Source organism: Zootoca vivipara, chromosome 1 (assembly GCF_965207765.1).
Source record: "Zootoca vivipara chromosome 1, rZooViv2.hap1.1, whole genome shotgun sequence".
NCBI lineage: Eukaryota > Metazoa > Chordata > Lepidosauria > Squamata > Lacertidae > Zootoca > Zootoca vivipara.
In genome coordinates this window covers 125294854-125319321 of record NC_142582.1, presented here as the reverse complement: position 1 = coordinate 125319321, position 24468 = coordinate 125294854, and the positions used below count along the sequence as shown (strand labels likewise).

The 24468-nt window shown below is 46.6% G+C and overlaps 1 protein-coding gene across 3 annotated transcripts in view; it reads right to left on the bottom strand.

Moving 5' to 3' along the window:
* ESR2 (estrogen receptor 2) overlaps nt 1–24468 on the bottom strand; it is a 57399-nt gene that overhangs the window by 8844 nt on the left and 24087 nt on the right. Inside the window, exons 5-8 of one of the 3 annotated variants that reach the window (XM_035104475.3) lie at nt 14670–14969; nt 7394–7532; nt 5165–5298; nt 997–1177 (exon numbers count right to left, since the gene is read on the bottom strand). In XM_035104475.3, the coding sequence (XP_034960366.3) occupies nt 997–1177; nt 5165–5298; nt 7394–7532; nt 14670–14969 (754 nt within the window). The remainder of the gene's footprint in view (nt 1–996; nt 1178–5164; nt 5299–7393; nt 7533–14669; nt 14970–24468) is intronic. The other 2 variants (XM_088673935.1, XM_088673941.1) reach the window with 2 other exon arrangements.

Here is a 24468-nt window from a genome sequence, read left to right as displayed (position 1 = left end):
ACAAGGCACAAATTTGTCTGCTCCAAAACAACAACACCCAATGGTCTGGCACTGCACCAGCAAGTCAATGTATGTTAGTTTCAGCCACAACAGATAGCGAGAACAGTGTAGGTTTAAGGGAAAGCTGAAGTGTGGAGGAATGGAAGCAAGGTTGCTTGTGATGAACCACCGTATGGGATGGAAATTGCTGCCTCCTCAAATACCGACTCTCTCTTATTTACAACGGTGATCTTTTTTCCTGCCTAAATTCAGTTGTCAAAACGAAGAAAGCTAACCAGGGTTGGATTCTTGTAGGAAAAGACAGTGAGCTCTCTTAAGTCTTGGTACTGAAAACAAATTCCTTGACTCAGAATGCACTCAGAGACATTTTGTTCTTTCTTTCCAACTGTCTTTCCCCCTTGCTTCTAGTTAAGAGCTCTTGGGACTCTAATAAAAACCAAAGTAGATCTGGCAAGCCTGAAACCTGAATAGTGTGCTACACTGGCCTTTCTCAAACTTGAGTCCCTAGCTGTTGTTGGACAACAACTCCCATCCTCCCCTAGCTAGCAGTAACAGTGGCCAGGGATGATGGGAGTTGTAGTCCAGCAGCAGCCAGAAACCCAACATTGAGAAAGATTGTGATACATGGACCAGAGGACTGATTCAGGAGAAACTAACATCCTGGAAGAATGGATGCCTTTTTTTCAGACTATTTAAAGAAATATTATAGTACAATGAACTTGCAAGCAGGATTTGAGCTATGAGCAACAGAAGGAATTAAATTATTGTGGTTATGATTTGACAGATAGAAAATAGGGTGCAGCTGAAGGAGAGAAACTACAACTCCATGGAAAAAAGGCTGGGGAGTCGACAAAAATGAGAGGAAAACAGAAATGGACATCTAAAACTTGAGCAGGCCAGTCATCTGCCCTCTTGTTGCTTTTTGCCACATATTTTTACAAATTGGCTGATGGTCTCTAGGGTGGCAATCTGGAGCACCCACTAGAATGACCTTACCTTGCGTGCCGGACATGTGAGAGCAGCATCAGCAAGTTCGCCAAGCGTGTCGTCTGTTGGGCCAAAGGGACCCCGCTCTTGGCAATGACCCACACCAAGGCATCCGTCACGGAGTTCAGCAGGTGACTCAGTTTCCTGTTGCTCTCGGGCTCTTCTGCAGCAGAGGAGAGTGGAAACATATCTACGCAAGAAAGATGCCAAAAGAGCAGAGTTTAAGGAATAAGAGCTGTACTGCATCGGGTGTGGGTGTGGGGGGGCACATCTAGCTCAGCCTGAGAAGCTTCCCAAAGTGTGCTTGAGTGCAACTGTGGCCACTCACTTCCAATTCCCAGAGGCAACTGACTGTGAAGGTAGAACATAGTTACTTGAAAGTTTGTGTCGAACACGTGGTATTCAGGAAGCTGCTCCATCCCAAATTGAACCATTGCTCCATCTCATTCAGTACTGGCAGCACAGACTGGCAGCAGCTCCCCAGGGTTGTGGGTGCAAGTTTTACCTAGTCCCACCTGATCATGGCAAGGATTGAACCTTCTGCATACAATGCACGGAGATGCAGCTATACTTTCCAAGGAAATAGGTTTAGGATCAGGCGATAACTTGGTTCCAATTCCATACAAAATGTGTGTGCCTGGAAATAGCTACATTTTCCATCACCTCTATATGGGACAATTGAAGTCAACTCCATAAATTGGTTGACTCTAGAGCATTTTCGTATACTCCAACTTATTTTTTAGAAGGACAAGTCCAATGCAATGCTTATCCTCACTCAGAAGCCGTTTGGAGAACAACGTAAAAGAAAACTACATCCACCGAGATCATGATTTAAGAAAGAAAATGGGGGTGACATATGCCATACATTTCCATTAATTACATATAGGAACTGCCTTATAACAGGTCAGACTATTCACCTATAAAGCCCTGTAATGTCTACTCTGATTGGCAGTGGCTGGCAGGTGGAGGTCATTCCCAGGCCCTGCTCCCTGCTCCTTTTAAGTGAGATGTAGATATTAAGGACGGGTGTCCAACCTTAACAGATGTAGGGTGTCCGCCTGGGTTAGGAGACGGGAAAAGTTCCACTGTGCAAGCAAAAAACTTGTGCCAACTGAACACCCTATTTGGTTACTGCCTTAAACTTGCATATTTTGCAAATAGGCTTTTCCCGTGCATACCGCGGGAGACAGGAGCAAGGACTTATCTCAGTGTTGCTGTTTGCAGCTGGAGCTCCTAGTTCTTCATAACAGTATTTTCCATAGGCAGCCTAATTATTATGGGCTTGTGGTGATGAGAAGGAGGCAGGTCCTCTCTCTGGTCACATCAGTATTACGCAGTGCTATTTTTCTGGGGAAAGAGGTGCTAGAATTCCCTTCTTCTCTTATACAGTAATGGCAATGGTGCCCACTGGAGAGGTGCCGGAAGTGAGTTCCGGCGTGTTCTGGCTGAAAAAAAGTCCTGGTATTACAGGAATGCCCTCCCCGCTGAAATACAAAAGGCCCCCAAGGTAATGACACTCTGTTAGCTCTTGAAGAAACCATGGTTGATCTCTTGAGAGGGATCTCTCAGTTATGATGGCTGTATTGTTTTGCAGCATATTTTAATCACTGTTGTTTGTTCCGGTGCTTCAGTGGGTGTGCTTTAATGAAGGAGGTTGGCATTTTGTAATTGGCTTTTATAGCTTTGAACAGCTTAGAAGTGGTATATGAATTAATTGTTGTTGTTGTCGTTTAGTCGTTTAGTCGTGTCCGACTCTTCGTGATCCCATGGACCAGAGCACGCCAGGCACTCCTGTCTTCCACTGCCTCCCGCAGTTTGGTCAGACTCATGTTGGTGGCTTTAAGAACACTGTCCAACCATCTCGTCCTCTGTCGTCCCCTCCTCCTTGTGCCCTCCATCTTTCCCAACATCAGGGTCTTTTCCAGGGAGTCTTCTCTTCTCATGAGGTGGCCAAAGTATTGGAGCCTCAGCTTCACGATCTGTCCTTCCAGTGAGCACTCAGGGCTGATTTCCTTCAGAATGGAGAGGTTTGATCTTTTTGCAGTCCATGGGACTCTCAAAAGTCTCCTCCAGCACCATAATTCAACATTAATAAATAACAGTAAATGTCTGAGGCCATGACTTGGTGGGAGGAAGAAATCCTTAGTTGAGAGGTAGCAACCAGAGTTACTACCTAGAACAGTATGTCTGTGCGATTGGTGGGCAGCGATTTTGTTTTGATATTTTATATGGTTTCATCAGTGAGTGGTGTCGTTGTCTCCTGGTGTTTCTGCAATAATTTTTTAGTTGAGTGGAAGGAGTGATTGATGTTAACGGGCAACTGAGTGGGAGATATTGGAGAGATTAGGTGGAGGGTGTGCTTGTGAGTATTGGTGGAAGAGTGTGATCAGTGATAATAGAATGGGATGGGTGATATTTGGATGGGATGTTCCTGTGTTAGTGAGGGGAGCATTGCATATTGCGAGCTAGAACATGTCTTGGCAAGAGGACAGGCAAAGAGGGAAGAGAAGATTATTTGGAACTATGGTGCTATGTTTTTACATTGACACTTTAAAAGCTCATCTGTTCTTCACGGTGCTCTTTCACAAGTTAATTATCTTGACTCAGGAGAACTTTGCCAGCATCTCTGCTTAAAAGCCGCCTTTTCAAACACCTTTGGCTTAATCCCTTTATCTCCACCCCAACACAAGTTAAATATCTGCAATTGCATTTGCTCATATTCTCTCTCTAATAATCTCGCCCCTTCTCATAGCTGTCAAGTTTTCCCTTTTCTTGTGAGGAAGCCTATTCAGCATAAGGGAATTTCCCTTAAAAAAGGGAATAACTTGACAGCTGTGCCCCTTCCATTCACTCTTCTTTCTTTTCTTTTCTTCCCTCTTCTCTTGCTAACCCGGTTGTCCTGCCACCACTGCTGAAATGTCAATTGCACATTCCTTGGGGAAGGGACTTAAAAAAATAATCCTACAAAGCCTCATGTGCATTGATGGCGAGGGTATTTAGTTTAACTAGCTAAGCGGCAGTTAAGAACATGCTTCCCGTCCCCCTTGAAATATTGATATTTCATTGAAAATTCACAGACAAACAGCAGCTGAATGTATCTGCCCCATTCAGAGTTGGGCATCAGCCTGTGGTCCGATAAGAGCAGACCTAAGGAAACACGACAGCCCAAGAAAAATGAAAGCAGTTCTAAATCCCATCGCTCCCTAGGTCAGCCGTGTTTATGAGGGTGAACAGCAGCGAGATTCACACAAAGTGTGAGGGACAGGAGCAGCTTGTCCTACCTCTCTGCCTGAGGCAAAACGGGGCATTTCTGTGGGCGCAAAACTCCTCCTGCCACCCCCTCCAAAGGCTCGCTTATCAGGGTTACATGGCTGGCAAGATCTCACTGGCAGTGGCAGAGCAAGCTGATCAGGTGTCTGGGATGGCAAGCGTGCCCTGCGCCCTGGGGCGGGGCCAGCCAGTGCAGGATGCTCTGCGGGGCCTCCGAGGAGTCTGCCTGCCACCTCCCACTCAGCCGCCCTACAGCCGAGGGGGAGGCGGCGGGCGGACCATTTGGGGCAGCGCAGAGCCTACGGGCACCCAAGCCACCACGTCACTCCCAGGAGAGTGGCCCCCAGGAGAGTGGCCGCCCAGCATTTTGTCACCCCCCCTCAGTGGTGACACCCGGGGTGACCCGCCCCCCCACTGCACCCTCTTCCTCCGCCCCTGCTCACTGGGCTCTCACACAAGATTTTGTGGGGCTTCCACAATAACTCGCCAGAACCTGGAAGCCTCTGCTTCTCTAGTGACAGTGGTGAGGCGTGTCCACAGAGGTGCCTGCCCCTTGTATTCTGCTGCCTGAGGCAGCCACCTCAGTCTGCCTCACGGGTGGGCAGGCAGTGAGGAGCAACTGCTTAAGTCCTAGGTTGCACGCAACTTCATTAAGAGTCCTTAAGTTTTGCCTTTGGAGAGTATAAAAACACAGTGTCTGGGATGAAATGGCAGGTGGTGACCTCGGTATTATTTCTGTGTACCAGTCGTAAAACCATTAGAGCATGAGGACGGAAAAAGCACTTAGGGCATTTATTACTCCCTTTGCCTTAATGGCCATTGTGCCCTTTGGAATTTCTTCTGCTACCACCCAACTTTTTGTCCCCGGTAATAAGCACAGCTTGACATGACTGAAGCGTCTACTCACTGGAATTGAGGAGGATCATGGCCTTGACACAAATATATTCCTTGTGCTGCAATTTCAGCTCCCGGAGCCTTGAAGTTGTCGCCAAGAGCATGTCAAAGATTTCCAAAATTCCTTCCACACACTTCCCTTCATCCCTAATTTTTGGAGACATAAAAGAATTACTGAGGATGCAAAACAGCATTTCCTTTAAAAACAAAACAAAACAAAAAACACTCCAGTATGCTTTAGTCTAGTATGCATTTGCTTTTTTTTTTTTTTGTCGGCATCCACAGTTTTTGTTTTGTCTTTGAAATGAGCATGTTGAAATTCTAAGTGTCTTGGACAAAATCCTTGTCCTTGCCTTTACAACACAAATGAAGAACCGGGAGCCCCTCAGAAGTTGTTATGCTACAACGCCCATCATTCCTCACTATCTCTGCTGGCTGGAGTTGGTGGGAGTTTGAGAGGAGAGGGGAAATTCAATTTTATTTGCATATTAATTAGAAACAACCTAATTTGCACTTGTTCCACCCAAACCCAAACTGAAACACAGTTATCCTTTGACATTCACACTTCACCGAATCATAGATGCCAAGTCTCCCACTTAAAAATGCGGGATCAGCAGCGGTGCGGCACCGAAAGTCACTTCTACGCATGTCCGGACATGCGTAGATGCGACTTCCGGTGCCGCGCTACCCATGTATGGGCACCCAAAATCAGGCGGCGGCAGGACCCAAAACGGAGCCTTCCTGGCAGGTAGGAAATCCGGGGGATTTGTGGGATTTTTTCCAATCCGGGCTGCCAGCGGGAAACGGTTTAAAATATGGAGGTTTTCTGCGAAAAACGGGAGAATTGGCAGTTATGCACTGAATTTATATAATAATATAATAATAATAATAATAATAATAATAATAATAATAATAATAATAATATATTATTTATACCCCGCCCATCTGGCCGGGTTCCCCCAGCCACTCTGGGCGGCTTCCAACAAAACAGAAATTCTAAAATACAGAAATCCATCAAACATTAAAATACAAACAACATGTACAAGAGTGCATATTTTAGGGGGAAATGTGCGTAATATATTAGTGAAAATAACATACAAAATGCAGTATATTAGAGAAAATTGTTGTAGAGAAATTCACATGAAAATGCTTGCAAATATTCACGAGAATTGTTTATTTGCAAAAATCGTAAGTTGCTGCACCAATTGTGGTTAACTGAATTTAAGACCGGCAAAATAAGAAACTATCTGAAACTGAAGATTCATCCATTCCTATCCAGGAGTCCTGCAACATCTGGAGGGCCACAGATTCCCAATCCTGGCTTGAAACTCAACCCCAGGAAATTATTCCTATTCCATTTATTATTCTTATTCTTATTATTTGAAGCTGCCTAACACCATATGCTCTGCTTGGCAATTATCTGGAGGTTTCTAGTGCTGAGTGTAGTTATTCTAATGTTAGGAACTGTAACTTGAAAGGTTTCTTTAGCTTGGTCGGTAGAACATGAGATTCTTAATCTCAGGGTCGTAGTTTTGAGCCCCATGTTGGGTGAAGGATTCCTGCATTGTAGGGGGTTGGACTAGATCATGGGTAGGCAAACTAAGGCCCGGGGACTGGATCTGACTCAATCGCCTTCTAAATCTGGCCCGTGGACGGTCCAGGAATTAGCGTGTTTTTACATGAGTAGAATGTGTGCTTTTATTTAAAATGCATCTCTGGGTTATTTGTGGGGCATAGGAATTTGTGTTGTTGTTTTTTCTTCCCCAAAATATAGTCCGGCCCCCCACAAGGTCTGAGGGACAGTGGACCGGCCCCCTGCTGAAAACGTTTGCTGGCCCCTGGACTAGATGACCCTTGTGGTCCCTTCTAACTCTATGATTCTATGGTTTAAGGACTTCAAATATTTTCATTATTACGACAAAGGCCCAACTAGTCCTCTTCCCACAACAGCCCAAAAGATGCTCTGAGAAGGTCACAAGCAAGGCATGAGCACAACAGAACTCATATTCCCCAGTTTTCAGAGGCATGTCATCTCCAAAACTGGTGGCAGAATGCAGTCATCATGCTTGGTAGCAACTATGGATAGCTTCAACCTCCACGAATGCCTAATCCCTCTATTAAAGTGTCCAAGTTGGCAGCCCCCACACTGTTTCTGTGCCACAAGGTTGAAATGCAAATCAAACTAACAAGCAAAAATAAAAAAAGGAACCCCGTAACCCCAAAAGACGCCTCGTTTTCTCACCTGTCAAGTACGAGATCTGGCGCGAAGATGAGCTTGCCAGGGTGATCGATGGATCTCCACATCAGACCCACCATCAACACTTCGAGCCAACAGCTTTCCAAAAGCCTTACTTGATCGAACAGAGTGAGTTCTATAAAGCCTTTAAGGGGAGGAAAAGTGGGTCATTACATCATCATCAACAACAACATTACATCATCAACATCAACTACCCTTCTTTTTCTAGAACGGGAATGTGTGACTTTCGAAAGCATTGAATCATTTCAGAAGACAGAACTTTGAATGCCTCGCATCTTTGAATGCCATTTTTAAAACCAGAGAAACCATGAACTTTTCCAGGGTGGTAGCACTTAATCTCTTGATCACACAGGGCTTTGGGCCTCGTGCGTCATCCTCCTGAAGAGGAGACACGCACACGGGAAACTCAGGGCGGCAGGTGGGCGAGAGGCTGACAAGGATCTGACCAGATGGGAAGCCAGTTTGTTTCTACATGCCCATGTCCATTAATACAAGTGGGACAGCAACAAAATACTGCAGTGCGTCCCCAGCTCCTAAGAGGAGCGTTTCTGTTCATGGATCCTGCAATTGCTTAGGGGGGGTGGTTAAAGGGGAAAAAGAGACCTTCATTTTCACTTGCAGCCTTCCGCTGTTGTGCTAAACGTATCAGGTAGCAGGTGATGGGAGAGACCTTCTACCTGAGACCTTGGATAGAGCTGGTAGCAGTCGATGTCAACAATACTGAGCTAGACAAACAGGATGAGTCGGTATAAGGAATAGCCCTGAACTGGAACATTTTATACTTGTGAGGGGTTCTGGAGAGTCGGAAATGGAAAAAACAGTTTTCCTTTCCCCTTTCCTTCCTTCTGAAATAGCCTTGTATAATGCAAGGGATGGAGCTTTCTAATGTCTTGGACACACACAAACTCCTCCAGGGCATTTACTATAACTTCTTAGGGAGATTGAGCAAGTAAATTCATTCTTCTTCCCTCACCTCCTGTTTCTTTCCCCTCCTCTCCTCTCCTCTCCTCAACAGACACCTGAAAATGGAAATATACCCTGTACATCACAGGCTCTTAGGCCTGTTTAAAACTTTTTCTTTTCTTTTATGCAACTTCTCTTTTGTGGACTCTCCTTCATTATTAAAGCAGAGGCTGGATTGTCATCTGCCATGGATGCTTCAGCTGAGATTCCTGCATTGCAGGGAGTTGGACTAGATGGCCCTTGGGGTCCCTTCCAACTCTACGATTCAACAATGTTCTGAATTCCTTATCTGCCACCCAGCACATTTTAATCAATTCATATGTCTATATGTATCCAGTTTGTCATTGTTATTGCACATGGAGACGAATGTCTTGACAATTGGGCAATGGCGTTGTTTTTATAAAGTTATCATTGAAAGTTGATTTGCATATGCAATAGATTGTCATTTGACTCAAGTAGGGTTGCCATACGTCCAGGATTCTGGGTGAAAATCGCTTAAATATCTGGGAAAATCCAGACGTATGGCAAGCCATGTCGGAAGTCTTGATTTTGGCGAACTTTCTTCAAAATAGCTTCCTCTTTTTTTGAGATCTTGCAAGCTCAACAACTTTGGGCAAAACTAAAAAAAAAAGGTTCAACAACTTTTGTATCCGGATTTTCACTCTTTGAAATATGGCAATCCGAACGCAAGAGGCTCATGCTTGGCTAGTTTCTGCTTGTTCCTGATCTGCTCGTGTGTCCATATGAATGAACCAACTCCTTATCTTTTTTGAATTACTTCTTTTAACAAAATTGATCCCCGTACTTGTGCTGTTGGCACACAAGATGAAGCCTGTCTCCAGACAGGAATGTCAACAAAAGCCTCCTTTTCCCTTTTCTTTTTGAACTGTGGTATATTTCACCCACACTCCAAGGCAGCGAAGAAAAGCAGGCAGAAGCGGCAGCAGCGGGAGAGGCGAGCAAAGTATAGATCGCGCAAATGCAACTTGGGAAATGAAAGAGACCTTCTTCCAGAACTTTGCAGCGACACGGTCTTAGTGCCGTGGTGCTGTGCGCTCTCAAATGTCCTGCTCCATCATTTGAGACGCTAAACAAAGGGCGCGGAGGGCATCGTCACTAACATGAAGGCTGCTGGGAAATTAACGGATGCCGATCCACCCTGCAGGATCTCTCACACCCCCTCCTACACGCTCCATCCCAAGAGCAAGAACAGCGTGAAACCACTTGGGAATGAGTCAGCAGCAACCTGCTGTTCTCTCTGGCACCAGCAGCAAAGCCTTATGGGAAGGAGAAGTGTCATCTTCGTGGAGAGGGGGGAAGTGGCAAATTAAAAAAGAAAAGGCAAAGGAGGAGGAAGAGGAGGGGGGGAATAAGGATACGTGCAGGAGAAGCGACAAGGCACCAACACTTTGCTCACATATAAATGTAACGAAGCCCTGCTGTTTTTGCCCCCCATCCTGCTTGAAAGAGGAACTTTTTTTTAGTTCAGTTTTCAGTTGTTTTTTCAGTTCAGGAGCCACATTTCCTTCTTGGCAACATTCTAGGGGCCACATGCCAGTGGTGCGCAGGGCGGGAGCAAAAGTGGGCAGGGGCAATTCATATAAATTTCACCTACTTTCACACACGCACGCGGCTTTCTGTTATCTAGCCAGGCAAGCAAATGGCATAAGAGTTCAAGGGCATTTTTTCCAGCCAGGCAACATCACTCAAAGAGGGTCAGTGGGGGTGTATGGCCGGAGAGAGTCCCAGAGGCCAAGTGAAGAGGCCTGGAGGGCCACATCTGACCCCTGGGTGTGAGGTTTCCCACCCCTTCTTTGGAGAAAAAAGGGACTCCAGAAGGGAGAGGTTCTGAACAAATGAAATAAAGGGTCAAACACCTCTCTCTCCCACTTCAACACCAATGGTTAGTAAAGAGAATAAAGAGGCACTGGCCTAGGAATAGGTCATTTCTGCTTTTCAATGTCCTATCAAGTTCCTTGCCACTCCCAGGTTTGTCCAAATCGTGCTTGCCTGGCACAAAGCTTCTTCGTCTGTCATTGTGATTTCTGCATGGCCAGGGGGTTGGACTAGATCAGGGGTCCCCAGACTACGGTCCAGGGGCCACATACGGACCCTGAGGCTCTTTTATGTGGCCCCCAGGGACCCCCGCCGCCCGCTCTTACTGGCGTGGTCAGGGCCGTCTTTAGCAAACAAAAAACTCTGCACCTCCAGCTCTTCACCTCCATTTTTTTTTAAAAAAGGAAAGGTCTTACCTTCCCTGGAGGAGCACGGCGTCTCCCCCGAGCCAGAAGGCCTCGGGGCGACGCCTCGGCTGAGCCGAGAGCCACAGGGCCGGGAAGGGAGAGGCAGCGGAGGCCAGATGGGCGCCATGGAGCCAGCGGGCAGCGGGGAGAGTCCTAGACTGTGGGAAGGCATCCGAGCCTTCCCGCCAACAGGAATGCCAATGAAGTGCAGTGCCGGGGTGAGGGATGACCCTGGCGCTGCAGAGCGGAACAGGGTCCTAGTGCCCCTGCTCCGCTCGCTTACCTCCCTGAGTGGAGATCCTGAGCGGCGCGGCTGGCGGAGGGAAAAGGGAGGCCGCCACGCAGCTCCTCCACTTGCTGGGGCGCCCCTCAGCGCCCTGAGCGCCCCCCTGAGCGCCCAGGCGCCCGCGCCACTGGAGTCAATGGGCGAGCCGGCCCTGGGCGTGGTGTGGTGCGGCTGCCGACTTCCGACCCAGAAAAGCGACGGAAATAACTTGTGCACACATGCAAGCGTCATTTCCGGTGTACTCCCGGGTCGGAGGAGGCTTCTGCACATGCGCACAAGCTATTTCCGGCGCTTTCCAGGTCGGGAGTGTGCCAGAAATAGTGTTTGCACATGCGCATGGGCGCGCACAGCCAAAGCCGGGTAACTTTGGGGACCCCTGGACTAGATGACCCTTGGGGTCCCTTCCAACCCTACGACTCTATGAATCTATGACTGCAGCTCTCTGCATTGTTTTCTGGGAGTAAAGCTCCTTTAATAATGATAATGATAATGATAATGATAATGATAATGATAATGATAATGATAATGATAATGATAATGATAATGATAATGATAATGATAATGATAATGATAATGATAATGATAATGATAATAATAATAATTTATTCATACCCCACCCTCCCCAGCCAAAACCGGGCTCAGAGCAGCTAACATCAAATATTTGAACTTTGAACTTTGAACTGAATGGTGCTTACTCCCGAACTGCATAGGTCCAGTGCACTGAGCTTTAACAAAATATCTTCAGCCAGGTGAAGAGCAACTTTTAAACTTCGTTTAGGGAAGCAAACCATCTTCCATTTAAACTGCTGTCATGAATGAAGAAGGAACTCCATCAAAGGGAAAGAAAGACCCACCCTCTGCTTATTGATGCCCCCCATCCTTTGACTACTGCTGTGATAATCCGTCACAAACTCAAAAGCCTTGTTGCAGGGCTGTCTTAAGCATATACGGCATCGGGGTGCAAAAGTCCGCCCAGCGCCCGCACCCCAGGTTGTCCAGAGTTGTCGACCTTTGGGGGAGGGCAACACGCTCTGGGCCAGCCGTCGAGGTGCGCAGGCGGGGCAGAGCAGGGCACAGAGGAGCGCAAGGCGGCGGTGCTAGGCCAGGCGCCTCGTTGAGTGGGCAGCGCTCTCTGGGAGGGCCTCTCCACAGCCCTATGCCAATCCCAGGCACGCAGGAGGGCAGAGCCAGCTGGCCGCCTCAGCGCCTCGCTTGCCCCCGAATTCAGCAGAAGAGCCCACTGCAGCACTCCAAAGGGCAGGCTCTTCCCTAGACTCCAACTCTCGGGCCCCAGACTCTCGGCCTGGTGCCCCAGAGAGCCCGGCGCCCGGGTGCTCCGCACCCCATACGCCTATGGTTAAGACAGCCCTGCCTCGTTGTCACCTCTTATACTTGCCAAAGCAAGGAGGGGGCATCAGTTACCCTGGTGCTCTTGCGGTTGACATCATTACCCATCCTCGGGGGGAGGGGGAGAAAAGTCCAACTCCTGCTCTCCACTACACTAATACTCCCCTCAGTATCCTACTTCCAGAGTCAACATGGGAGTTACAACGCTGCTCTGTTGGCCTGGGTGAATGCTGATGTACAATGGGGGGGGGGAACTGTGCAAATATCTGTGGTACTAAATTTACAGTATGATCGCACAGTTATTCATTCTCCCCGCCTCGCCCCACCATCATTCGCACCACAGATGCACCCTGCTACACAAATGCAGCATGCCAACTTGGTTTTTGAAAAAGAATAATGCTTTGAATTTAGTTCGCATTTCTGCTTGGAGTCAAATTAAAAGAGAAAAAGCAGATTAGCCTGAAATTGAAGAGGACAATAATTCTGAGGATCATCAGCTTGTGAAAAGAGAGATTGCTCCCCCCCCACACCCTATATGAAAGGAATATAGAATCTCTAACAGCAGTATTTAATACCTTGGGGTGGGGAAAACAGACACTCCTACCAATCTCTCTCTCTCTCTCTCTCTCTCTCTCCTCCTCTCCCTCTCCCTCTCTATCTCTATCTCTATCTCCTACCACCAACACTTTAAGTGACAAAATAAGCAGAGATAGCCACTCAAATGTGAAAATGGATTCATTCCCCAGCTGAGTGCAAATGCCTGGCATTTTCCAATGATCAAAGTAAAATATACTCGTCACTGGAGCTCCCACTCAAGACCCCGGTGACTTTAAATTTCGTTTGAGACTTTTCAGATGTAATGCTCTTCTTGTCGTTATGATCCTTTCTTCCACTTGCAAGAGGCAGCTCTCAGTCGCCCCGCTGTGTGCACATTTTAGACGCCTTAGAAAAATTAGAAATTGCCAAGACTGTTGAAACTGATTCTCCAGCACTTAAAAAAAAGTAAGTTGATCATTTTATTTCATTTTCATTTTTTAAAGGGCTTTGGATTGATTCCATTCACTCTGCCCAAATCACGCATGAGGAAAAAAGAAAACTAGCCATATAGATAAGAAATTGGAGCTGTTGGGAGGGTGTTCTGATTACAAAGTTATGCCTAGAATTGCAAAGACATTCCGCCAATTGAATAAGGTGCTTCCTTATTCCTAGTAACCCTACTGTCCAACAACATCTGTATTGCCTACTCTGAGTAGCAGTGGCTTTCCAAGGTCAAAGTCTTTTCCATCACCTGCTACCTAATCATTGGCTACGCTTGCTGGGGCCAATGAGAGTTGGAGTCTGCAACGTCTGGAGAGTCGCAGCTTCCTGCAGATCCTGGGAAATGGTCAGGGATTGAACCTGAAACATTCTACATTCAAAGCATGTGTATAGCAATTTAATTCACTGAAATAGAAAATGTTTGTATGCATGACCAGGTTGCTTCAGTTTGATTGGTTGGTAACGGAATTCTAGAGAGTCTAGTACAGGGGTCAACAAACTTTTTCAGCAGGGGGCCGGTCCACTGTCCCTCAGACCTTGTGGGGGGCCGAACTATATTTTGAAAAAAAATATGAACGAATTCCTATGCCCCACAAATAACCCAGAGATACATTTTAAATAAAAGGACACATTCTACTCATGTAAAAACATGCTGATTCCCGGACCATCCACGGGCTGGATTTAGAAGGTGATTGGGCCGCATCTGGCCCCCGGGCCTTAGTTTGGGAACCCTTGGTCTAGTAGTTCTCATGCGACTGGCTAACGTTGGTCGCATGGGAGGTATCTAGTGAAGGAAAGACTCCAATTTTATGTGCAGCAAGATGACTGTGTTTTAGAATCCACTGTGAACACTGCTAAGTTGAATCGAGTGTGGGAGTGCTTCTTCTGTGCTTGAGAGAAAGAGAGCAAAGCTACAGGAGTGGGTGAAAGTGGGAATCTCCCATTGGAGCTGCAAGGCATGGCCTATTTGAGATACAGAAGGCTGAAAGTGCTGAGCTCTGGAAAGAGAGGAAAACACAGTCATTTGGAAGTTAGAAGAAGAGACTGTAAACCCATGCTTGGAGAAGCACAGGGCTGCAAATGTTATGCTTTAATTCATCTATAAGTTTCTGCAAGTAAAGTTTATGAATATTAAAGTCTGGAATTGGTTTTAATTCCCAAAGAAGGGTCAGTGATATATATGATTTGAGCTTCTTATTTGTGATTTTGCTACTCTTATTTCAACATGGGTCTTGTTACTAGCGATGGCACAAGCCAGGTTGCATAACCAAATCACAATACGGGATCTGTTACGGGATCTAAATTACACTAGTGCCTATGTCTGCAATGTATGTTACACGGCACAAAAGTCCACTGGGAAAACTGGAACGTTCAAAATTCTTACCAGGAATCTTTTTGGCCCAGCCAATCATGTGGACCAGTTCTTTGTCTGCAAGCTTCGTCAGTGACATCATCATGGAGGCTTCTGTAAACGGTTTGCTGGGGCGGCTCACCAACACATTTGGCGGCTCGGCTTCAAGTAATATGGAAACGAACTGTTCCGGGGTCAATGCATTGACCAGCAGTTCTTTTACTTGAATTATGGCTTCATTGCTCTTCTTAACTTTGCCTACGCAGTGCACTGGATCGTCTGAGTTACGGTGGCGGCGAATTATGCGATAGCCACAGCGCTCTCTTCTTGAACCTGAAATTTACAATATTTCAGAACTAAAGGGAATTTTTCATTAACCCAGTTACCACATTTGCAGTGTGCAGGGTATAATAATAATAATATGATATTTTTTAAACACAAAACTGGCAAATACAAGAACAAATTCCCAGTGCGCCCAGCATTCAGATTGTAGACCTGGAAATTAGGTGGGCACCGATGGTTGCATGCTTTCCCCATCAATTAAAAGCTTAACTTTTTACTCAGGCGGTCCCCAGCCACGTGAGGAGATCGCAGTCTCTTGGGAGTTGGCCACCCCTATGAATGTTCTATTACTTTATTTCTGCAAATCTGTTCTTTTATGAAGTGCTTTGGTACTCAATGAATGAGACAGCAGGACCCTCACAGCATCATAAAGTTGGAAGGGACAAACCCCTGCGATGAAGGAATATGCTGGATTTTTTAAATATATGCTCGGTTTGCAATGTTGCTGCCACTGAGAAATGGGCTCAACCCCAACTATTTAGTATAGTGAGTACAGAGCCATAGTGGTCCATGCAGCCTACCACAGTTAATTTAGTCACTTTCTAAGCCACTGTCGATTTACTCACAGGATAATCAAAAGTAGGACAGGGAAACAAGCATACCGTGTTTCTCCTAAAATAAGACACGTCTTATATTTATTTTTCCTCCCAAAAAACACACCACGGCTTATTTTCGGGGGATGTCTTATTTTTTCGAGCGGGAGCTGGCAACCGCGCCACCGGCCGAGCAAGGAGGAAGCACACGTGCCCTCCCAGTGTTCCCCAAGGGATCTTGTGGGCTGATCCCTCCGGACCCTCTTGGCTTTGGGGTCCCTCGCTCCCTTTTGCCGCCGTCCTCCCCGCCCCCGGGCGAGCGCCTGTCTCTCCCCAGGGAATGGCATCCACACGGCGCGCATTCCTGAGCCGGCGGAGGGGCTGTTGGGACTTGTTTTGGCTCAGAGGACCAATTCCTCCATTCAAACGCCAGTGTGCAAATCTGCCCTTGCCTGCCTATAGCCGGCCCCCTTTCGGCCCGGGACCAGTCTGGTGACTGGTGACTGCTCCCGCCAGGTGTGTGTGTGTGCAAGGGATGAGTAGGCGAGAGTATGCATGGGCGAGAGGCGGACCGGGTGCGGGGCTAAGACGGAAGACGGCGAGGAGGGAGGAAAAGGGTGTGCGCGCGCCACCAAAAGACAAACGGAGCGGGGAAAGTGGACCAACTCCCCCGGCTGCTCCTTCCAGCTCGGGAGTTTGCTCCTTGGGATGCCCGATTCCGCCGCGGCAAGAGCCTGGTGAGAGGCAGCTGCGGCCCGCTTCTCAGCTGATCGGGCGCCTCTTCGCCACCGCCGCAGCGCTCAGGGTGCTCGCCCCCAGTCGCCCACGCAGATCCTGGGCTTCACCTGCAGCCGCAGCTGCCTCTCAGCAGACTCTTCGCGCTGCGCTGCGCTCCCCGATCAGCTGAGAAGCGGGCTGATCGGGCGCCTCTTCGCTACTGCCGCAGCGCTCAGGGCGCTCGTCCCCAGTCGCCCACGCAGATCCCGGGCTTCACCTGCAGCCGCAGCTGCCTCTCAGCAGGCTCTTCGCACTGCGCTGCGCTCCCCGATCAGCTGAGAAGCGGGATGATCGGGCGCCTCTTCGCTACTGCCGCAGCGCTCAGGGCGCTCATCCCCAGTCGCCCACGCAGATCCCGGGCTTCACCTGCAGCCTTCCTTTCCTTGCCAGACCTGCTCCCCCCCCGGCTTATTTTCGGGGGATGTCTTATATTTATTCTATTAATGAAAAGCCTGACATGGCTTATTTTTGAGGACCGTCTTATTTTAGGAGAAACACGGTATACGTTTAAAACAAGACTAAAGCCCGAGAGAGCAAAAAATGTCTTCAATTGTCGTACCTCAGCAGGAATGTTATTCCACAGAACAGGGACAACTACACTAAAAGCCCTGCTCCAAGTTACTGTTCTCCCCACAGCCCATTTCAAATACTGTAGGTGTTAACCCTTTTGTTTTCTTAATTTAAAATAATGTTATGGCTTTAAGAATCTAATGAATTGATTTGTTTTAAAGCACTAAATAGGGAGCTGTTATATATATATAAAATATTAATTCCTAAGTGTAGCATGTTTATTTTACTGTGATTCTTCTCCATGTGCTGAGAAAAGGTTTGAACTAGGAAGAAGAAGAAGAAGAAGAAGAAGAAGAAGAAGAAGAAGAAGAAGAAGAAGAAGAAGAAGAAGAAGAAGAAGAAGAAGAAGAAGAAGACTTTTAGAGGACATCTGAAGGCAGCCCTGTTTAGGGAAGCTTTTAATGTTTAATAAATTATTGTATTTTAATATTTCTGTTGGAAGCCACCCAGAGTGGCTGGGGAGGCCCAGCCAGATGGGCGGGGGATAAATAATAAATTATTATTATTATTATTATTATTATTATTATTATTATTATTAGCAAATAATCCATGAGTCAGCAACTCAATTTTCTCTTTCATGTCAGGTCAAACATCAATCACTTCCAAACTCTACTGGAAACATCAACATAATTGAAAACAACAACAGGCCTTTTAAGACATATCACTTGGTAAGTTGGTAACTCATTTATAAATGTGGAATATTTCTATTTTTCCTTGGAATATACAGTCATACCTCAGCTCCCAAACGCCTTGGGAGTTGAACGTTCCGACTCCCAAACGATTGAAAACCGGGAGTGAGTGTTCCAGTTTTTGAACGTTCATTTGGGAGCCAAACATCCGAGGGGGCTTCCGCGGCTTCCGATTGGCTGCAGGAGCTTCCTGCAGCCAATCAGAAGCTGTGCTTTGGTTTCCGAGAGTTTTGGAAGTCTAACGGACTTCCAGAATGGATTCCATTAGACTTCTGAGGTACGATTGTAATAAGTTTGCGTCTACACATATTAAATGAGTGCACCAGCCATTATTGGTCATAATTTCTTTTCTTTATGAAACTGATTATTATGAGAAGAATTTCCCAAAAGCCACTGGTGTCCAGGAGCATCTATGTTGCCCCTGTTCTTGCACCCCCTTAGAGATCCTACGCCAACCTTGTCATTATTTTGCCAAAAATCAATGTTATGCTGATTCCTTGTAATTGTTGTTGTTGTTGTTTAGTCGTTTAGTCGTGTCTGACTCTTCGTGACCCCATGGACCAGAGCACGCCAGGCACTCCTGTAATTACCACCACCATTAATAAAGTCAGAAAAGTGGAAGTGTGGCCAGTAGCACATGTATTTGGTGTCAAACAAGCGACTCATCTCATCCCAGCGATGCCAACCTGGTGCTCTCTTCATCTCTTCAGGTCAGCCTGCCCTCTCCTTTGTTTTCATTCTGCATTGTGTTTTCCCTCCTCTCCCTGCAAACCACAAGGGAAAAGCCAGTCTCCAAGAACGGGGAGGAAGAGGTGCAGAAAGTGCAGCACACAACCCTCCTGGAAATTCCCTAAAGAGAAGCTTGTTGAAGAGAAGCACCTGAACTTCTCATCTTCCTTTTGAAAATACCAACCCCTATTTGTCATCTTTTATATGGAGCCCAAACACCCTCCATTGGCATCGCCACTGCCCTGCCACACTGCTTGGGCACGCTAGCTCCTCACTGCCAATTACCCTTTTGTAAAGAGCAAAGAGGTCGTCCTAGCCAGAACGCCACATGTCACTGCCCGTTAGGTCTATTTAAAGATTGAATGGGGGCAATCACCAGCCCTGATTCACCCACCCTGAAATTATAAATACCACGTCCCAGTTTTGATATTTGATTGCTGCTGGGTCCCAGATTATTACAACATTTTCCATTGCTTTTTCTTACTAAGCACTCTCCACTTCCCTAAGTGATTAGAAGTTCCAGAGGTATCATTACAGGGTATGTTTTGCTTTGGATAAGACTGCACTGAAGACTTAGAATCATAGAATCATAGAATCGTAGAGTTGGAAGAGACCACAAGGGCCATCCAGTCCAACCCCCTGCCGAGGAGGAAACACCATCAAAGCATTCTTGACATATGCCTGTCAAGCCTCTGCTTAAAGACCTCCAAAGAAGGAGACTCCACCACACTCCTTGGTAGCAAATTCCACTGCCGAACAGCTCTTACTGTCAGGAAGTTCTTCCTAATGTTTAGGTGGAATCTTCTTTCTTGTAGTTTGAATCCATTGCTCCGTGTCTGCTTCTCTGGAGCAGCAGAAAACAACCTTTCTCCCTCCTCTATATGACATCCTTTTATATATTTGAACATGGCTATCATATCACCCCTTAACCTTCTCTTCTCTAGGCTAAACATACCCAGCTCCCTAAGCCGTTCCTCATAAGGCATCGTTTCCAGGCCTTTGACCATTTTGGTTGCCCTCTTCTGGACACGTTCCAGCTTGTCTATATCCTTCTTGAACTGCGGTGCCCAGAACTGGACACAGTACTCCAGGTGAGGTCTGACCAGAGCAGAAAACAGTGGTACTATTACTTCCCTTGATCTAGACGCTATGCTCCTATTGATGCAGCCCAGAATTGCATTGGCATTTTTAGCTGCTGCATCACACTGCTGACTCATGTCAAGTTTGTGGTCTACCAAGACTCCTACATCCTTTTCACATGTACTGCTTGTCTTTGAATTGTTTGTTTTATTTACAAATATACACCCGATCCTAATGCAAGCGTTAAAGCTGCTGGTCATGATCCAGGTGGAACCAAAGGAGCAGTGTAGACCCCTGGAACCTGCTGGGCTGCTTGCAATCCAGCTCCCTGTCTCATTCTTTGTCCTCTTAATTCAACACTGTTTCTCTACCCTCAGCATTGGCTGAAGGTGTCACATTCCAAAGGCAGGGGAGAGAAACTTCCCATCATTCGCTCCTTGCTGAAGATCAACCCGTCATCCCTGACTAGCCGCAAGGAATCAGCCAGCAGTCATCACATTGCCATGGTCTCTGGCTTACTGCTAAAGCTGAACAGGGAATCCACCAGTTCGCACTCACTGTAAGGCCATAGTAAATGATTTGTAATGAATACCTAGATTTGGGGTGCTTTGTTCCTCCCCTCTGGCATGCAGAGAAAACGTGCCACCCAACCCCTGGCTTAGATTTATGTCCGAACTGGGAATTGTCATTCATTTCACTGCAAACAAACCACAATTTGCAGCGAAGGTTTCTTCTTGGCTTACAAACCATGGTTTTGTTTGAGAGAAACGAACCACTAACTTTCTGGCTGTTCAACAGTGGAATGGACTCCTTTGGGAAGTGGCGGAATCTCCTTCACTGGAGTTTGGACAAGATGACCCTCAGGGTCCCTTCCAACTCTACAATTCTAGCAGAAAACAAATTGTGGTTTTTACCATACCATGAATAACCCAAACTCTGGTGTGTGTGTGGGTTTTTTGGGGTGTGTGTGTGTGCTTTTTGTAGTTTCTATGATTGCTCCAAAGACATAACAGACATACTTATTTGCCATACCCCTATCTCACTGCACCTTCAGTACATGCCTATTTTTAAAAAAATTGCATATAAAAGTCAGTAGGAGATTTCGCTTCTAAATGATCAGAATGAGTAAGTAGCCAGTCTCTTCTGCTGAGTTCTGCTTCTGTTGATCCCAACAGCCTAAAATCCAAGGCCGACAGACAGCAACACCCTTTTATCACAGTTGTTGTATAAATGAACTGATTGGGTAGCCTGAGAGAATTCGGCTTTGATTGCAGTATATATATATAATATCTGTTTCCCTCTCCTAGAATAAAAGGATAATGATTGAGCTGGCCAGGCTCCCCAAATGAAATGAGACACATGAAACCTCGGGGGGGGGGGAATTAATGATTGAAAACCGCTTTTCATTTTCAGCGTGAAGTCATAAGTGTCGAAAATATTCTTTCCCCTTGAAAACCACTCTGCAATTCAACTCGAGTGACACCAAAGTTTAGGAAAGCATTCCTGTACCTTGAAATAAATAATTCCCCATTGCATACAAATAAAATGAAATGGTATGATATATGGCAAAGGAAAAAAATGTAAGCAGAATCCAGATGCATAGATTACAAAATGATTTCTCTGAACACTTTCTGATCCAAGATCTATAGCAGGCATCCCCAAACTGCGGCCCTCCAGATGTTTTGGCCTACAACTCCCATGATCCCTAGCTAAGAGGACCAGTGGTCAGGGATGATGGGAATTGTAGTCCAAAACATCTGGAGGGCCGAAGTTTGGGGATGCCTGATCTATAGCAATCTAGCCCTTACAATTCAGTGCTGCTTCCAGATAGAGGGTTTCACAAGAATCACCCATACCCAATCAAGACATTATTAGAACATACGAAGAGTCTGCAGGATCAGGCCAATAGCTCATCCAGTCCAGCATCCTGTTCTCACAACAGGAAACCTGCAAGCAAGACCATTTCCAGCAACTGGCATCCAGAAGTGTTGCTGCCTGCAACCTCGGAGGAAGAGTATCGCCATTGTGGCTAATGGCCTCTTTTATGAATTTGTCCAATCCCCTTTTAAACTTGGTGGCCATCACTGCCGCCTCTTGGAGCGAGTTCCATAGTTCAGCTACTCTCTTACCTGTCCTGAATCTTCTGATATTCAGCAACACAGGATGTCCATGAGTTCTAGTATAAAACATGTTTCTATCCACTTTCTCTGCACTGTGCCTAATTTTCTAAACTTCTATCATACTGCATCTTGTTCGCCTTTTCTCTAAATGAAACATACCCAAATGCTGCAGCTTTCCCTCATAAGCAGAATTGCTCTATCCCCTCAATCACTTTGGCTGCCCTGAACCCTTCCCAACTTTGCAATATCCTTTTTGAGGTAAGGCACTGCCCCCCCCCCCCACACACAAGCAACTAGCGCTGGGATTGCTGTCAACGTAAGTTGACAGCAATGGTAATTGGTAATTACCAATTACCAATGGTAAATGGTAATTACCCCCAATGGTAATTGTTGCCATTGGCGATGATTTTTACCAAAATCACAGCCAGTGAGCGGAGGTTTAAACTTCACAGTCCCATAAACTAAACTTCTGGTCACAACCACAGTAGCCTGCACTTGGCGTTCAGTTTTTAAATCCTATAATGTGATTGCTAAGCCTGTTATTAACAGGTAGTTAGGCCCTTGATGATCCTTACAACATTCCTCCATTTATAAGTTGTGAATTATTCTTATTGTTATTTATTAAATTTCCTTCCTCTGAGGATCACGGGGCAGTTTGCAATATAAAATCACAAAAAATATACCATTGGAACAAACAAAAACAATACCCTCCCTGCCCCCCAACACACAGCCATAGATTTTTAAATTGGCCATAGGCCTGGGAAAAGAGCAATGTTTTTGCCTGAGGCCTAAAGATAGGTAGTGAAGGCGCCAAGCAAGCCTGCCTGGAGAGAGCATTCCGCAAGCAGGGAGCCACCATAGAAAAGGCCCATTCTTGCGTTGTCACCCTCCGGACCTGACATGGGGAAGGCACATGCTGAAAGGCCTCAGGTGATTATTTTAGCGGCTGGGGGCAGTCCCTAATACTGCCAATCTGGAACTAAGGCTGAGATTGGGTTCATGGCAAAGGCAAGGTCTGAACAGGGGATCTCCTGGTTCACAGCCTGGCCTGCTCACCATTTCACATCAGTACCAAACCCAGGATCCTAGAATATTTTCCCCGGCGCATTTTTGATTTCAGGGAGTGACTTGAACATAGGACACTGTGCTAAGGTAGCTTTAGCAGGCTGTATTGGGGCCCCAAGGCCCCACATGTTGTGCTCCTGTGTCACTTGCCTTTTGGAAACATGAAAGGCAGCTGTCATTCTACTTCACGAGGCAATCGTTCAAACCGCGCTGTCATTCCTCCATTCCCAATCAACGGCCTCATGTCTCCCGGGCATGTACACTCTGCACTGGTGATCCTTCTAGTCCATGTTTGGAGACTACAACTCCCATCATCCCTAGCTAACAGGACCAGTGGTCAGGGATGCTGGGAATTGTAGTCTCAAAACATCTGGAGGGCCAGAGTTTGCCTATGCCTGTTCTAGCCAGGTAATGATGACAACTTTATTAAAGAGCCTGGCCATATGTGATGGTGTCAGATGGCAGCTGAAGGAAAAGCAAGAGTCCAGGCCAGTGAAGTCACGCGGTCAGCTCCTGAAGGGACCACCAATGACCCCAGGCAGTATAGCTGGAGGAGCCTGGTCCACCACCTGCTGAATACTGACTACTTAAAGACCCTCTGCGCCATGGTGGGAAGGGAGAAGTCCTGGCTAGAAAGTTCCAGCCATCAGATTCTGATGGAGACCATCAAAAATCAGAGAAAAGTCTGCCGCTTTAGTGCTAAGTCTTCTGCAACCTGTTCATTTGTAATTGCATTTCAGTGTTTGGAGAGCGTAAACTGCCTTGGGGGCCTTGGAAGAAAGAGAAAGAGAGAAGAAGCAGGGAGAAGGGAGGGAGGGAGGTGACTTACACACTACCTCTTTATTGAGCACTCCCCCTCATCTGCTTGTGGGGTGGTTACATGGCATTGCATCAAGAAATTCTTGTCCCTTATTTTGCAGTGCATATCTCCATCACTTGCCTTATCGCAAACATCCATTTTAGGGGGAAGTGAGTTTGTTGCACAACAGCTCCAAATCTGCTTTAAACAGAACATTCTGGAATTACAGAAGCCATCCTGGCTTCTGGTTGGGCCAGGGCTTTTTTTTTTCCAGCCAGAACGCACCGGAGCGCACCTCTCAGGTGGGTGCCATTGCCATTCTAAGAAAACAAGATGGGCTCTGACACCCCTTTTCTGGAAAAATAGCACTGGAAAAATAGCACTGGATTAGACCCTGGGATGTCTTGATTTGGACCCCACGAGAGCTCAGTCCCCAAAGGCTGTGTTTTGGGGGGCTGCGTTCTCACACAAATCATGCAACTCGCACAGGAGCACGGCCTCGAAGGTTGCACACCCCAATTTTCTTTTGCAGCATGTTGGAAGGTGTGCTTTAATTGGATAACCTGAAGCCCACCCAAAAATAGCAATCTGGAAGTGTCTTCCCCCTGCATAGAACAACACACAAGACAAGATGGATTGCTGCGTCCACTGCAGTTCCTTATGAATTGTAAGTTTGCCCCTAGAATGTTTCTCTTGGATAGGAATCTCAAATAATAGGGAATCTAGGGTGTAGCAACAGGGATTACCTGACTGGGCATAACTCAGACATGAAAAGCAATGAAATCTATCAACAGTTATCAAGTCCACATTCAACCGGATCATGTTTTCCCTTTAATTTGCATTAGTTCAGCGTTATCGAGGCAGTCGATGAGATAGCAGGCATCGCAGAGGCTTAGTAAGGGCAGCAGGCAAGGCAGAGCAACATCACTGTAGCTCCGTGTTGGCTCTGTGCCTGCAGCCTAACACAGTCAAGAGCATCCAGCAAAATGCAATGGGGAAGGGGAGGAGCTAACTGAGGACATGTGACTTCAGGCAGGCAGCGGGTATTGTCAGGTTTTCCCAAAATGGATTTTTAGTACAACAGGTTCAGTGGTGACTCACTGAAGTAAAGCCAGCACAGTCTGTCTG